We start from the raw sequence: 18,102 nt of genomic DNA on the forward strand, positions 1-18,102 counted from the left end.
AAAAGTTAAACAACAAAAAAGCAAATAACCCAATCAACAGATGGGCCAAGGACTTGAACAGAAACTTCTTAGAAGAGGATATACAATCAATCAACAAATACATGAAAAAATGCTCACCATCTCTAGCAATCAGAGAAATGCAAATTAAAACTACTGTAAGATACCATCTCACTCCAATAAGAATGGCAGCCATTATGAAGTCAAACAACAATAAGTGCTGGGGGGGGGGGGGGTACACTCATACATTGCTGGTGGGACTGCGAATTGGTGCAGCCAATTTGGAAAGCAGTATAGAGATTCCTTGGAAAGCTGGGAATGGAACCACCATTTGACCCAGCTCTTCCCCTTCTCAGACTGTACCCAAAAGACCTAAAAAGAGTATACTATAGGGACACAGCCACATCAATGTTTATAGCAGCACAATTCACAATACCTAGAATGTGGAACTAACCTAGATGCCCTTCAATAGATGAATGGATTAAAAAAATGTGGCATTTATACACAATGGAATATTAGCACTAAAATATAACAAGATCATGGCATTTGCAGGCAAATGGATGGCATTAGAGCAGATTATGCTAAGTAAAGTTAGCCAATCCCTAAAAAACAAATGCCGAATGTCTTCTCTGATATAAGGGGGGTAACTCAAAATGGGATAGGGAGGAAGAGCATGAGAAGACTACCACTAAATAGGGAAGAGAGGTGGGAGGGAAAAAGAGGGAGAAAGGGAGTTGCACGGAAGATAGAAGGAGAACCTCATTGTTATACAAAATACATATATGATGTTGTGACGAGAAAAAGAAAAAAATATGTGTCACACTAGATTGGATAGAGAGAAAGGATGGGAGAGGAGGGGTGGAGTAGGGAGGATAGGTAGAGTAGCAGAATAGAATAGACAATATGATTGATGTATGTACATTCCATGTATGTATTGTATGTCAAAATACATTCTGCTGTCATGTATGACTAAAAAAAAATAAAAATAAATCGTATGGTAAAAAAAAAAGAACAAGGAAAAATAACTAACTTTTTTTTTTTTAAAAAAAAAAGAGGCTAGAAATGAGAAGACAAACATAACATATGCATATGTATAATTGTTCTTGAATAAGTTGGTACACATTCAAAAGAAAAGAAAAATCATGATGAAAGTTAAGAAGTCGTTTTCATTATGGTGGACAAAATAGTGAGAAACATGTTTCTTATCTGTGCTCTAGTGATTTTCTTTTCATTTCTTTTTAAGGTATGAATGAGTGTAGGAGTGTGAGCCATGGGCTGTTGAGTTCTTCCTTCTTTTTTATTGTGTTACTTACTGAGTTGCAATTTGGAGTTTAAGACTTTTTAACTTCCCTTCTTGGTAGAGTGGTGTGGGATGGAATGGGATAATCTGTTAGCTCCACTTCCAGGGTGTTTGCTGGGTTCTGTTAAAGGAGTTCCCAAGGTGGAATTTCTGGGAATGGGGCTTAGGTTTAGTGAGGTTCCATGTGCTTTATGCATGGTGAATTGCCTGGTGGTGTTGAATTAACAATGCATCTCTAGAGCCCATTAGATGCCAATCTATGTTGGGAGACTGTACCCCAGGAATCTCCCCAGAGTTCCACTTGTGGGATGGGGAGCTTATCCTTGGCCACTTCTTTTGCTCTTGGATACTGGCCTCCTGGGGTCAATCTCTTGCCAAGCTCTGAGTGCTAAGTGCCAAGCTGGGTGTCAAAGTGGTGGACCGGGTAGTGGGAATTTTAATATTTAATTAAAATATTATAAAAAAGCAATCAGCAATTCTTTCTTTTCTTTCTTCCTTTCTTTTCTCTTCTCTTCTCTTCTTTCTTTCTTTCTTTCTTTCTTTCATACACTACACTATCTGTGATCTAGGATTCAGCATACTTGATAATATTTCAGATAATTTTTAACAAATGAATAAGGAGGTTAATAAATGCCCTTAAAATGGGAGCTATTTAATTCTATCTTAGAAAAAGCCTCTGTGTTAATTGCTTTTAATGAGAATGATAGAGAAGCTGATAATAGTATATATGGAACCAAAAATCCAAAATAAGGAATAATTATTTACCTTTCTTCATTTTCATTAACTGAACTATACGTCTTTCATTGAAGCCCTGTGTGTAGATGAAACATTGAAATGACAACCTAAAATTAGTAGGGCATTAGAACTTAGATTTATGAATAATTTTTACCAACCAGAAGTTACTTAAAATTGGTTTACCATTTTATATAATGTTTACTATGCTATTTACTATCTTTCCTATCATTTTATATTTTTTAAAAAACCATGTTGGCATTTTGGAAATCATGAAACTTAACAAAAAAGACAGATTTTAAAAATTAGCAAATAAAGCTCAGGTTATTAATAATGGATAATGAGATCTTTCTGCATAAAGCAGCAGCTTTGCAAATAAGAGACATTGCAATTATAATTTTATACTGGTTTCCCTTCACTTTACATTTTTTTAACTACTAAAAATAAAATCAGTAAAATATGAAGCCAATTGTACAGAGACAATAATATTAAAACCTGCTTACAACATAATCAATCATTTTTATAAAATAAATATGCTTGGTTTTGTGCTGGTATTGTTTCTTTCTGTTGCAATTATTTCTATTTATTGCTACTAATTTTTTTCATTCAGGTTATTTCACAGCTGAGGATCCTGGGCAGATCAGTAACAGCTGGTTGCAAATTTGATAGAGAAATCTGGTCTAATGAACTTTCTCCTGTCCTCAATCTGTGGAAGAAACTAAACCAGGTTAGTAATGGAATATTCTGATTATTTTTTCTTTTATTTTTCTGCACATCCTTTTTTCCCAGCTTCCTAAACCTGTGCTCTCCTCTTCTGCCCAAATACTGTAAGGATAACATTTCATATATTCCTCTTAAGTGATGCCTTTGATCTTTCTTCATATCAATTCATATTATAGTTAATAGTATTTATTCCATCTTTTTGTAACCAAATTCATACAGGTTTTCAGTCTTCTCCTTTAACATTTCATTTCTTGTGTTAATAGATGGTAATATTTATTTTACCGGGACTCAGCTTCTTTTTACAGTTTCTAAGCCCAGTTCCAAATCATTAAAAAAAAAAAAGTAACTGATTTTTTTTCTAATATTCAAGGTTTATGCAATACTTGAAATGCATAAACATATACATCCACATATATAAATTATGTATATACTTATTATATAAATGGCTATTTTTTCTGAGAATAATATATTATTTTCTGTCTCTAGGTAAAAAAATAAGATGGTAATTGAATGATTTAAATAATTATGTACTTCTTTTTAAATAGCAAACTAATGGTAAAAGTTATCCTGATTATTTCAAAGAACTAATGTTACATGTTACAGATCTAATATACAATAAATAGATATCTATGGAAAATTTTCTTCTTCCTGAAATATAAGTAAATTGTTTGTTCCAATTTTCAGAGTTTGGGTGAGATTGAAGACTCCTGCATAGCTTTGTTGCCTTACTTCCTTTAAGTTTTTTCTATTTCCATACCTGAATTTGCCGTGGCCTTGTTGTTGGCCTTGTTGTTTTTAATGACATATTAGATCTGACTTCAAAAACAACTTTTATATCTATTTTTCACAAGAATACAGTAATGAGATTTTGCAAGGAGCAGCCCAAATTAGTGTGTGATTTTTTTTTTTTTAACTAAGTCACTTCCCTTTGGACTATATTCTTTGAAGTTGTGGCACTTCTGTGGTTAGTGAGTTATGTCATTAACATAGACCAAACATCTTTGTGTCTTTCCATCATGTTAGAATTTATTGGATAATAATAAATTCACAGGCTACATAAATTTTAGTGGTGGCAGTTCATAGAATACTCACAGGTTATCTGATAGTCATAAGCTGGGCAATCACAAGTTCACTCAACACATCAAACTTCAGAGGGGCAGGAGGGAGAGACAGTGAGTCAAAAAGGTAAAGGGTTAAGACAGCTGTAGGGTACTGGGCTATGAGCATTGATGGAGAGATGAATGCAAAATCAGAGTTACTGTAGATAGTTAGATAAGGATTTTAAGGGACTACTTCTGCAGTTGTCAAAGCAGAGGGTCTGGACAGACAGATGGCAGTTTCAGTTTGTGTCTAAGTACTCCTTGATTGAGCTTGATAAGTTAGCATGTGTAAGTTATTTGTCAATCTGTGCCTTATGGTTGTGCTGGGCAGATAGTGGTTGTTTACTTGTGCACAGGAGTTATAGAGTCATTCTACCTTTACACTTTTACTCAAATTGGAGTAGCTTACGGCAAACTACTGCTTTACAAAATGGAGTAACTTGGATTTAGGCACAGAAACTTGCCATTCTATACATCATGGAGTAACTGGGAGCAAGGCACAGCCTGCTTTCTATAACTTCCTAAATCGTCCATTGTGTGAAGTTTTGTGGGATGATGAGTTTAGTCTTCCTTGCTCTACCTGCTTCTTTTATCTGATTTTATTGCTGTCCCATCCTAGCCCACTGTTAACACACATATATACCACCTTTGTAATTCTGAGAATTTTTTTTAACACAAAGAAGACCGTGAATAGGATTTCAAATGTAAATTATTTGCCTTCTAAAACCCAGCCCAAGAATAATGACTCAAATTCTCTGCCTTTGCACAAACCCTCATTTTGAATATAGATAATAACCTATTATTCATCTTCTGTTGTTTGATTTATGTCAGGACATACTCCCTCACTACTCTAGTCCTACATACAGAGGAAAAGGGTGGAGTACAATATCAAAAAAACATTGTGGTAAACACGTGTGCAGAAGCACAGATTATAGTGTATGTTGCTGAAAGATTTTATTTTGGGGGAAACACCATGGAAGAGGTCAGTAGACTTTCCACATGAGTAGTCAGTCATTCTCAAGTGGTAGGAATTGCAAGCTAAAACAAAATATTGAAAGGCAGGATAAAAGTAGATTTTGGAGTAATTTTCTAGACCCATTGATGTTTGACTACTTTGGCTTCTATTGTTTCTACTAAACTAGACATGTGTCCTTTGATAAATCTGGGAGCCACCGCTTTTCAGTTTATCCTCCACATTCTTCTTAATTTTCTTTCTGGATCATCTAATGCATCTTTTTGAAAGGTCTTTTGATTACTTAGGAATAAAACAAAGGGTCACATATTTAGCATGAACATTGATGGTCTCATCCCAGTCAGGTTGACTGTCTTCTTTTGGTCCTCTGTGTACCATATGTCCAGTGTTTTTGTTGCTATTTTGTTCCTTTATTTTTAAAAGACCAGGCTCTTTTTCAGATTTTTATTCTTATATTTCCCTCTACATAGACTTACCTTCCTCTCTGTTGAAGTGGTTTTTTTAATAATAATAGTATTATTTTTAAATAATAATAATATATTATTATTAATTATAATATTATTTTAATATATATTTTTAAATAATGATGATGATAATCCTCCCTAGTTTATCAGAAATATCACTTTGTATCCATAGCTTTTCATATTTTCAAATTTTGTGGTAACAAAAATGAGGAAACTATTACCTTGTTCAGAAGCAGCTCATGAAATATTTAATATGTGAGTTCACAAAAATGGTGTACGTAAAAAAGATCAATTTTGCTCTATTTGCATTTTTTCTTATTACAAGAAGGCTCTTTTTAGACACCACTTGAATAGTTACCATTCCAATTTAATAGTTTTTTCTTCATATGAAGCTACACAGAAGTTAAAGAATTACAAAATGAAAAAGATTATAAATTCATTCCCAAGATAAACTTCTTTTTTTCCCATACCTTTATTGAGATAAAATTGAACTACAATAAAATGCACATATTTGAAGTTTGCAGTTTGATCAGTTTTGACATGAATGTAACCAATGCAATCAATATAAAAAGCATTTCCATTACTTTTTAAATTTTGAAATCATGTAGATTGTGTTCTATGTATGACTTATTACATTAGAAACCAATCACCTTAAGATATATAGGACCTCACCCCCATGTCAACTATTTCAAAATTAAATGACATACCTATAATTATCTCAGAAGTCAAGGAAGAAAGCATAAGAAAAATAAATAAAAAGTGCTTTGAACTAAGTGATTTTAAAAAAAGCTTAAAATATCAGGATTTCTGGGTTAAAAACAGTACTCAGGTGAACTTTCATAACTTAAAGTACTTGTATCAAAGTGAAGCTAGAATAATAAATTATTTTCAAATTATGTAGTAGGAAGGAAAAATAAGAGTAGGAGCAGAAATATATTAGTAGAGGAGAACTAATACAGCTAAAATTTGATTAAAAAAATAAACAAATCTAATCCAGAAAAAAGAAAGAACACAAAAGTTAATATCAATGGAAAGGGAGCTATCAAAATAAACCTACAGATGCTAAAATATATTAAGGTAATATTACAATTGTATGTCAACATTTGTGATAGCTTACATAACATGGTCTATATTAGGGAAGGATTCATGTGCTGCTGAGAAGAAAGTGTATTTAGTTATTGATGGACGAAATATTCTATGTATGTCTGTTAAATCTAAATTATCAATTGTATTTTTTACTTCTATAGCTTTTTAGTTTTTGATTGGAGGAACTATCCATTGGTGACAGAGGCATAGTATTGTGTGTGGTTTATTTGATTCTTGAAATTGAGAAAGGTTGGTTTGATGTATGTAGATGCTCCATTGTTTGGGGTATAGATAGTTAGGATTGTTATATCTTGTTGATGTATAATTCCTTTAGGCAGTATGAAATGTCCTTCTTTGTCCCTTCTCATTAACATTGGCTTAGAGTCCACTCTGATATGAGGATAGAAATCCCTGCTTATTTACACTATCCTCGTGAGTGATGTTTTTTCCCATCATTTCACCTTTAGTCTGTGAATGTCTTTGTGAGATAAGTCTCTTGGAGACAGCATATTGTTGGGTTTTTTTTTTTTTTTAAATCCAATCTGCCTCTCTGTATATTTTGATTGGTGAGTTTAGGCCATTAATGTTCAAGGTTATTATTGAGATGTGATTTGTATTCCCAGTCATTTGGGTTTATTTCTAGTTTTTAATTTATTTTATTTCTCCTTTGATTGACTTTTCTTTAGTAATTCCTTTAATTGTAATTTAATTTCTTTAATTTTAATTCCTTCCTTTGCTGGTTTTCACTATTTTTTTTTTCATTTCCTCCTCATGGAATATTTTGCTGAGAATGTTCTATAGTCCAGGATTTCTAGTTGCAAATTCTTTTAACTTTTGTTTATCATGAAAGGTTTTTATTTCATCTTCAAATCTGAAGCTTAATTTTGCTGGATATAAAATATAAGGAGTGAAATCAAAGATAAATTTCAGGTGGTGAAAGTAAACTTCAATAAAGAGTTAGAGATTATTTGGGCTGGGGATGTCGCTTGCCTGGTGTGCGCAGGGTGCTGGGTTTAATCCTCAGCACCACATAAAAATAAAATAAAGATGTTGTGTCCACCAAAAACTAAAAAAAAAATAAATATTAAAAAATTCTCTCTCTCTCTCCCTCTCTCTTCTCTCTTTCTCTCTCTCTCTTTTTTTAAAAAAAGAGTTAGAGATTATGAAAATAAATCAAGCAGAAATCCTCAAAATGAAAAGATAAAAAAAATTAAAAGTTCAATGGAAAGTACAACCAACAGAATAAACTACTTGGAAGTCAGACCCATAGGCAACAAAGTCAAATGTATAATCTTGAAAATCAAGTTGACAACACAGAGAAGATAGTAAGAAACCATAAACAGAACTTCCAAGAATTATGTGATAACATGAAAGGACCACATTTAATACTTATCAGGATAGAGGAAGGTGTGAAGATACAAACCAAAGGAATGAAAATCTTTTCAATGAAATAATATCAGAAATTTCCCAAACCTGAAAAATGAAATGAAAAATCAAATATAAGAGGCTTACAGGCCTGCTCCTACCAGAGCATACAACAAGCACTAAGCAGCCGAATTCCGGCTCCCGGAACTGAGCCCGCGGGGACTGCTTCTTGGAGCTTACATTTATAGGAGCTTACACCGAGCACGGAGCGGCCGAGTTCCGGCTCCCGGAACTTCCCTGGCCCGGGGCTAGGAGCCCACGGAAACTGCTTCTCGGTCCGGGTCCTGCTGAGGGCCGGTCAGGACTCACCCGGTGCTTTGGTTGCCCGGCAAGGGGAACGAAATGCTGCCATTCGCATAGGATACCAACATGGCAGAGATCTGATGTCTGCAGAAAGCGGCGGAGGAGGGAACTTCATCAATACCAGTGGTGACATAAGCAGTTGGTCTCCTGGTAGGGGGGGTGAGGCACAGTCACCCGAGTCTCCTCAATTTGTCGTCGAGCCAGAGGGAAGGAGCCGGGCCGCCGCCAGCGCCCGGAGCAGGCCCAGCGGCTCGCCAGCGTGGTGACCGTGTGACCCCAATTGGAGAGGGGGCGGAGCGGAGCCGCCACCCGCAACCGCAAGGTGGGCAGACCCGCGACCCAGTGGTACATGGGCGTGGTAGGAGGGGCAGGGCAGAGCTGCGGTTCGCGCTGTGACGAATGAGCGTGCAAGGTAAACAGACCTGTGACAGCCTGGCGGGTCAGGCCCAGTGGCCTGCCAGTGTGGTACACACGTCACCCCAACTGGAGTAGGGGCAGAGCACGCCCGGATCAGGCCCTGCCAGTGTGGTGGTCACGTGACCCCAATTGGAGTGGGGGCGGAGAGGTACCGCCACCCGTGCCCGCAGGGTGAGCAGACCAGTGATCAACCTGCAGATCAGGCCCAGGGGTCCGCAGGCGTGGTAGGAGGGGCAGGGCAGATCCGCCGCCCGCACCTCCAAGGTAGGCAGACCTACAACAGACCGGCGGATCAGGCCCAGGAGCCTGCCGGCGTGGTACAAACACCACCCTAATTGTAGTAGTGGCAGAGCAGAGTCGCCGCCCGTGCCAGGAACAGGCCCAGCGTCCTGCAGGCGGGGTAGTCACGACACCCCAATTGGAGTAGGGGCAGAGCAGAGCCTCCACCCGTGCCCGAAAGGTGGGCAGATCTGCGACCGACCAGCGGGACAGGCCCAGTGGCCTGCCGGTACGACAGACACGTCACCCCATTTGGAGTAGGGGCAGAGTAGAGCCGCCGCCCGCGCCTGCAGGGTAGGCAAACCTGCAACCGACCGGCGGATCAGGCCCGGTGGCCTGCCGGCGTGGTACACTCGTCACCCCAATTGGAGTAGGGGCAGAACAGAGCCGCCGCCAGCTCCCAGAACAGGCCCAGTGACCTGCCGGCGTGGTAGCCACTACACCCCAATTGGAATAAGGAGAGAGCAGAGCCGCCGCCCGCACCTGCAGGAAAGATACGCAAGCAGTATGAAAAGACAAGGAAAGAAAGGACCACAAGCAATGCAGGTCAACGCAACTTTAGAAGAGGTAACAGCTGCAGCAGATGGAATGTCAGATAAAGAGTTCAGGATATACATGCTTCAGATGATCTGGAGTATCAAGGAAGACATTAAACAGCAAAATCAGACAATGAAAGATCACTTCGACAACGAATTACGCAAACAAATCCAGGAAGCAAAGGATCAACTATACAGGGAGATAGAGGTTATAAAAAACAAACAAACAGAAATCCTAGAAATGCAGGAAGCAATAAACCAACTTAAAAACTCAATGGAGAATACTACCAGCAGAGTAGAACACTTAGAAGATAGAACATCAGACAATGAAGACAAAGTATTTCAAGTGGAAAAGAACATAGACAGCTCAGCAAGACTGTTAAGAAACCATGAGCAGAACATCCAAGAAATATGGGATAACATTAAGAGACCAAACTTAAGAGTCATTGGGATACAGGAAGGTACAGAGCTCCAAACCAAAGGAATGAGAAGTCTATTCAATGAAATAATACAAGAAAACTTCCCAGACTTGAAGAATGAGACAGAATCCCAAATCCTAGAAGCCTACAGGACGCCGAATGTGCAAAATCATAAGAGATCCACACCTAGATACATTATAATGAAGATGCCCAACATACAGAATAAGGAGAGAATTTTAAAAGCTACAAGAGAAAGGAAGCAGATTACATTTAGGGGTAAGCCAATCAGGATAACAGCTGATCTTTCAACACAGACTCTGAAAGCTAGAAGATCCTGGAATAACATATTTCAAACACTGAAAGAAAATGGGTTCCAACCAAGAATTGTGTATCCAGCGAAATTAAGCTTCAGGATGGAGGATGAAATTAAAACCTTCCACGATAAACAAAAGTTAAAAGAATTTGCAGCTAGAAAACCATCTCTTCAAAACATCCTCGCCAAAGCATTACAGGAAGAGGAAATGGAAAATAACAATGAAAACCAACAGTGGGAGGTAGGACAGTAAAGGGGGGGGGGGAATAATCAAAGAGGAAAACAAACCATGTTTAGTAACAGAAATAAACAAATATGGCTGGAAGAACAACCCATATCTCAATAATAACCCTAAATGTTAATGGCTTAAACTCACCAATTAAGAGACACAGGCTAGTAGAATGGATCACAAAACAAGACCCAACAATATGCTGCCTACAGGAGACGCATTTGATAGGAAAAGACTTACATAGGCTGAAGGTGAAAGGTTGGGAAAAATCATATCACTCATATGGACTTCGGAAACAAGCAGGAGTGTCCATACTCATATCAAATAAAATAGATTTCAAGCCAAAGTTAATCAAAAGAGATAAAGAGGGACACTACATACTGCTTAAGGGAACCATACACCAACAAGACATAACAATCATAAATATTTATGCCCCAAACAATGGTGCAGCTATGTTCGTCAAACAAACTCTTCTCAAGTTCAAGAGTCTAATAGACCACCATACCATAATCATGGGAGACTTCAACACACCTCTCTCGCCACTGGACAGATCTTCCAAACAAAAGTTGAATAAGGAAACTATAGAACTCAATAACACTATTAATAACCTAGACCTAATGGACATATATAGAATATACCACCCAACATCAAGCAGTTACGCTTTTTTCTCAGCAGCACATGGATCCTTCTCAAAAATAGATCATATATTATGTCACAGGGCAACTCTTAGACAATATAAAGGAGTAGAGATAATACCATGCATCTTATCTGATCATAATGGAATGAAACTGAAAATCAACGATAAAAGAAGGAAGGAAAAAGCATACATCACTTGGAGAATGAACAATAGGTTACTGAATGATCAATGGGTTATAGAAGACATCAAGAAGGAAATTAAAAAATTCTTAGAGATAAATGAAAACACAGACACAACATATCGGAATCTATGGGACACATTGAAAGCAGTTCTAAGAGGAAAATTCATTGCTTGGAGTTCATTCCTTAAAAAAAGAAAAAACCAACAAATAAATGATCTCATACTTCATCTCAAAATCCTTGAAAAAGAAGAGCAAAACAACAGCAAAAGAAGTAGAAGGCAAGAAATAATTAAAATCAGAGCTGAAATTAATGAAATTGAAACAAAAGAAACAATTGAAAAAATTGACAAAACTAAAAGTTGGTTCTTTGAAAAAATAAACAAAATCGACAGACCCTTAGCGATGCTAGCGAAGAGAAGAAGAGAGAGAACTCAAATTACTAGCATACGGGATGAAAAAGGCAATATCACAACAGACACTTCAGAAATACAGAAGATAATCAAAAACTATTTTGAATCCTTATACTCCAACAAATTAGAAGATAGTGAAGGCATAGATAAATTTCTTAAGTCATATGATCTGCCCAGATTGAGTCAGGAGGATATAGAAAACCTAAACAGACCAATATCAATTGAGGAAATAGAAGAAACCATCAAAAGACTACCAACTAAGAAAAGCCCAGGTCCAGATGGGTATACAGCAGAATTTTACAAAACCTTTAAAGAAGAACTAATACCAATACTTTTCAAGCTACTTCAGGAAATAGAAAAGGAGGGAGAACTTCCAAATTCATTCTATGAGGCCAACATCACCCTGATACCTAAACCAGACAAAGACACTTCAAAGAAAGAAAACTACAGACCAATATCTCTAATGAACCTAGATGCAAAAATCCTCAATAAAATTCTGGCGAATCGGATACAAAAACATATCAAAAAAATTGTACACGATGATCAAGTAGGATTCATCCCTGGGATGCAAGGTTGGTTCAATATACGGAAATCAATAAATGTTATTCACCACATCAATAGACTTAAAAATAAGAACCATATGATCGTCTCGATAGATGCGGAAAAAGCATTTGACAAAGTACAGCATCCCTTTATGTTCAAAACTCTAGAAAAACTAGGGATAACAGGAACATACCTCAATATTGTAAAAGCAATCTATGCTAAGCCTCAGGCTGGCATCATTCTGAATGGAGAAAAACTGAAGGCATTCCCTCTAAAATCTGGAACTAGACAGGGATGCCCTCTCTCTCCACTTCTATTCAACATAGTTCTCGAAACACTGGCCAGAGCAATTAGACAGACGAAAGAAATTAAAGGCATAAAAATAGGAAAAGAAAAACTTAAATTATCACTATTTGCAGATGATATGATTCTATACCTAGCAGACCCAAAAGGCTCTACAAAGAAACTATTAGAGCTAATAAATGAATTCAGCAAAGTGGCAGGATATAAAATCAACACGCATAAATCAAAGGCATTCCTGTATATCAGCGACAAATCCTCTGAAGTGGAAATGAGGACAACCACTCCATTCAAAATATCTTCAAAAAAAATAAAATACTTGGGAATCAACCTAACAAAAGAGGTGAAAGACTTATACAATGAAAACTACAGAACCCTAAAGAGAGAAATAGAAGAAGATCTTAGAAGATGGAAAAATATACCCTGTTCATGGATAGGCAGAACTAACATCATCAAAATGGCGATATTACCAAAAGTTCTCTATAGGTTTAATGCAATGCCAATCAAAATCCCAACGGCATTTCTTGTAGAAATAGAGAAAGCAATCATGAAATTCATATGGAAAAATAAAAGACCCAGAATAGCAAAAACAATGCTAAGCAGGAAGTGTGAATCAGGCGGTATAGCGATACCAGACTTCAAACTATACTACAGAGCAATAGTAACAAAAACAGCATGGTACTGGTACCAAAACAGGCGGGTGGACCAATGGTACAGAATAGAGGACACAGAAACCAATCCACAAAACTACAACTATCTTATATTTGATAAAGGGTCTAAAAGCATGCAATGGAGGAAGGATAGCATCTTCAACAAATGGTGCTGGGAAAACTGGAAATCCATATGCAACAAAATGAAACTGAATCCCTTTCTCTCGCCATGCACAAAAGTGAATTCAAAATGGATCAAGGAGCTTGATATCAAATCAGAGACGCGCCGTCTGATAGAAGAAAAAGTTGGCTACGATCTACAGTCGGTGGGGTCGGGCTCCAAATTCCTTAATAGGACACCCATAGCACAAAAGTTAATAACTAGAATCAACAAATGGGACTTACTCAAACTAAAAAGTTTTTTCTCAGCAAAAGAAACAATAAGAGAGGTAAATAGGGAGCCTACACCCTGGGAACAAATCTTTACTCCTCACACTTCAGATAGAGCCCTAATATCCAGAGTATACAAAGAACTCAAAAAATTAGACAATAAGAAAACAAACAACCCAATCAACAAATGGGCCAAGGACCTGAACAGACACTTCTCAGAGGAGGACATACAGTCAATCAACAAGTACATGAAAAAATGCTCAACATCTCTAGCTGTCAGAGAAATGCAAATCAAAACCACCCTAAGATACCATCTCACTCCAGTAAGATTGGCAGCCATTAGGAAGTCAAACAACAACAAGTGCTGGCGAGGATGTGGGGAAAAGGGTACACTTGTACATTGCTGGTGGGACTGCAGATTGGTGCAGCCAATTTGGAAAGCAGTATGGAGATTTCTTGGAAAGTTGGGAATGGAGCCACCATTTGACCCAGCTATTCCCCTTCTTGGTCTATTCCCTAAAGACCTAAAAAGAGCATGCTACAGGGACACTGGTACATCGATGTTCATAGCAGCACAGTTCACAATAGCAAGACTGTGGAACCAACCTAGATGCCCTTCAATAGACGAATGGATAAAAAAAATGTGGCATTTATACACAATGGAGTATTACTCTACATTAAAAAATGACAAAATCATAGAATTTACAGGGAAATGGATGGCATTAGAGCAGATTATGCTAAGTGAAGCTAGCCAATCCCTAAAAAACAAATGCCAAATGTCTTCTTTGATATAAGGAGAGTAACTAAGAACAGTGTAGGGACGAAGAACAGGAGAAGATGATTAACATTTAACAGGGATGAGAGATGGGAGGGAAAGGGAGAGAGAAGGAAAATTGCATGGTAATGGAAGGAGACCCTCAGGGTTATATAGTGGAGGAGGTAGAGAGAGAGGAGGGGAGGGGAGGGGAGAGGTGGGGAGGGGGGAGGGTGGAGGATGGGAAAGGCAGTGGAGCACAACAGACACTAGCATGGCAATTTGTAAATCAATGGATGTGTAACTGATGTGATTCTGCAATCTGTGTATGGGGTGAAGGTGGGAGTTCATAACCCACTTGAATCAAAGTGTGGAATATGATATGTCAAGAAATTTGTAATGTTTTGAACAACCCACAATAAAAAATTTAAAAAAAAAAAAAAGAAAGAAATGAGAAAAAAAAAAAAAGAGGCTTACAGGACACCAAAATGTACAAAATTACAACAGACCCACACAAAAAATGCCTAATATACAGAATAAGGTTAAGATTTTTAAAGACTGTGAGAGAGAAGTATCAGATAACATATAGGGGGAAACCCATTCAGATCTTAGCTGATTTCTCAGCCCAGACCCTCAAAGCAAGGAGGTCCTGGAAGAACTCTATTTTAAAATGAAACAGTAGAAAATAAATGAGACAAGAAGTATAGAAATTGAAATCAAAGTCCATTTATAAAATAAACTTTGAAGGATCATAAGTTCAAGTCCAGCCTCAACAACTTTGCAAGACCCTATCACAAAGTAAAAAAGATCTAGGGGTATAACTCAGAGATAGAGTGACCCTGGGTTCAATCCTCAGTATCTCCCCCACACACATACTTATAATATAATTTTTAGTTTAGTATAATTTATCATTATTCATTTAAAAAACATACTGGTCAGATAAAATACAAAAGTTAGTAAAATAGAACAGAAATAAATTATTTTTACCATTAAGTCTAAATTTGTAAAGCATGGACTAATGAACTGTACTACCTAGTCTAAAAATTCCACTTTGCACATGATAATTAGCTCTTTGCCTAGTTACTGGCTCTGTGAAATAGAGAAAATAGATTGTTATAACAACTAGAGTTAATACTTGTAAAGAAAGCACTTAGAACTGTGCCTACCATATGTTAAATACCCTACAAATATTAACTATTGTTATTTCTCATCTAAAAGATAATATTGAGGCAGAATTGTTATGGGGTCTTTCTATATTCTGGAAATTTAATATCTCTTTGTTAACTAAATAATGAATCTAGAGGAGTAGCATAATTTTTTCTAGTGTTTATCTTAAAGATGTAATTAACAAAGATGCTTATCCTAATTAGGTAAAAGAACACATTTCTATACAGATCCAAGCCTAGATTAATATGTTGGGTCACTTCAAAAATCTAATTAAATTATACAATAAGGGAGTTTTCAACTGCAGAGGAACAGAGAGTTTTAAATTAATTCTCTAGGAAGAATAATGATCATTACTTTTAATGAATAATTAACATGAGTTCTAGATAAGCATTATTTTAGTGTTTTTCTATTGTGTTTAAATGCACAATATTTTATAATACACTTGTGCTGTGGTTCTGGTCAATTAGTTGCTCGGCTACCTTGTCACGGGATGGTAGAGACGCGGAATCAACACACAGACTTGGGAGCTGGTGAGAGAACTGGGTGGAGACCTACCTCAGGTCGTCGTCCAGTAGCTCAGTTTATTTTTGGAATGCATACAATTGTTATAGGGTTCGAGTGGGGCGTGCCCATCCATCATACACAAGGAAGATAGTATCCATAAGCCAATCATCTGATGCGTAATATAACCACACTGAGGATGCTCTAAATATTGCTATCATCAGGAAGGGTCTTTGTCCCTAGGGGAGGGGGTTTCTATGTTAGGAGTTCTTTGTTGAAGCTCCTGGCTATCAGTTTCCTGGCTTGGCAGCTTGGCAACACTAACCACAAGTGCTAAGGATATGGTTTCACTAACCGCTCGCTGGAGCAGAGCATCCCATTGTGCAGGCATTTCTATCAGGCCTGACGGAGTGTAGATTCTTCAAGCACTCTGAGCTGCTCATAGCTGCTAGCTGTAAACTGAAAGTTATTCCAACACACTTATATGTGTCACGAGTGGGGTTGTGTCTAGACTGATCAGACTTGAGTTTTCTTTGAATGTAATTGCAGCGACTATAATTGTTAGAAAAATTTTTAGTCTTGTCATTTTTTCACTAACTCAATAGATTTGGAGAGGAATTTTTAAATAATTTTTAATATATAATTTTGATAAGTTTTAAAAATCATTTTTGTGAGTCAGAATAATAGGACACTTACATTTTCATATTAAGGAAATAGAAATCCAGGTTTTTTCCTTGATATTTTCTTGATTAGAGCTTTATAATTATACATAATTGTTGGATTCATCCTGACAAACTCAGACAGGTATAGAATGTGGTTTCAATTTGTGATACCCCTTTTCCTTCTCCCTTTTCTCCCCTGTCCTTCCTCCTCTCCCCTGTTCTCTTTCCTCTACTAGACTTCCTTAGGCTTGTCTACTTATTTATATTTGATTGGTTCTTTTTATTTATGCATAAAGGTTAAACTCCCTGTGGTATATTTATATATGCACATACGATTTTTTAAAGAATTAATTCTGCATTGCTTGACCATACATACCATCCCTCCACTCTACCTCTTAATCTTCTTTATATTGCTGATCTTCCTTTACCTTTATTATATCCTATCCTTCTAATCTTTTTTCTTTTATTTTGCTCTAGCTTCTGCATATGAGAAAACATTCAACTTTTGAGTTCTTGAGTTTGGCTTAATTTCACTTAGGATGATATTCTCCATTTCTATAAATTTCCCAGCAAATGCCATAATTCGATTCTTTATGGCTGAGCACTTAATGATCTCCATTACCATCTATGTTATTGCAAATGACAGGATTTCATCCTGTTTTTTTCATGGTTGAATAGTTTTCTACTGTATATGTGTGTACCACATTTTCTTTATTTATTCATCCATTGATGGACACTTAAATTAGTTCCATTTCTTGGATACTGTGAGTACAATTGTAATGAACATGGGAGCATAGATGTCTCTTTGACACACTAATTTCAGTTACTTGGATATATTACTAATTAGTGGGATAAATAAATCATATCAAAGTTTTAGTTTTAATATTTGGGAAACCTTCATATGTTTTTCATAATGGTTTTACTAACTACATTCCTATCAACAGTGTACATGAGTTTACTTTTCTCCACATCCTCACCAGCACTTGTTATTTTTAGTCTTTTTGATAATAGTCAGTCTTGCTGGGATGAGGTGATAACCTCATTGTAGTTTTGTTTTTCATTTTCCCATGTATTGATGGTGTTGAGCATATATCTGCTGGTTATTTTTGTATGTCGTCTTTTGGAAAATACCTACTTAAGACTCTTGCACATTTTCAATCAGGTTGTGTTGCTACTTAGATTCAGGAGTTACTTATATGTTCTAGAAATTATCTCCTTGTAAAATGGTTCAAATATTTTTTCTCATTCTCTAGGTTATCTCTTGGTTCTGTTTGTTTCTTTGCCATTGGAAGCTTTTTAGTTTATAAGTAATTCCATTTATACCTTTTTGCTTTTGCTTTTTCCTTGTGCTTTTGGGGTCTTGTTCAAAAAATCCTTGCCCATTCCATTGTCCTGAATTATTTCCTTCTAAATGTTTTATAGTTTCACATCTTATATTTGAGTCTTTAATTAGTTTTGATTTGATATTTGTAACTGGTGAATGATAAAATCTAGTTTCATTCTTCTGCATGTGGATTTCCAGTTTCCAGGTACTTTTCTCCAAATTATGCTTTTAGCACCTTTGTCAAAAATCAGTTGGCTGTAAATACCAATTTAGACACTCTATTTTGT

At 36.6% G+C, this 18,102-nt stretch overlaps 1 protein-coding gene across 1 annotated transcript in view; it reads left to right on the plus strand.

The window, feature by feature from the left end:
- Dync2h1 (dynein cytoplasmic 2 heavy chain 1) overlaps positions 1-18,102 on the plus strand; it is a 377,152-nt gene that overhangs the window by 291,057 nt on the left and 67,993 nt on the right. The window contains exon 83 of the mRNA XM_071616653.1: positions 2,640-2,756. Within this exon, the coding sequence (XP_071472754.1) occupies positions 2,640-2,756 (117 nt within the window). The remainder of the gene's footprint in view (positions 1-2,639; positions 2,757-18,102) is intronic.

This window comes from Marmota flaviventris, chromosome 9, assembly GCF_047511675.1.
Source record: "Marmota flaviventris isolate mMarFla1 chromosome 9, mMarFla1.hap1, whole genome shotgun sequence".
NCBI lineage: Eukaryota > Metazoa > Chordata > Mammalia > Rodentia > Sciuridae > Marmota > Marmota flaviventris.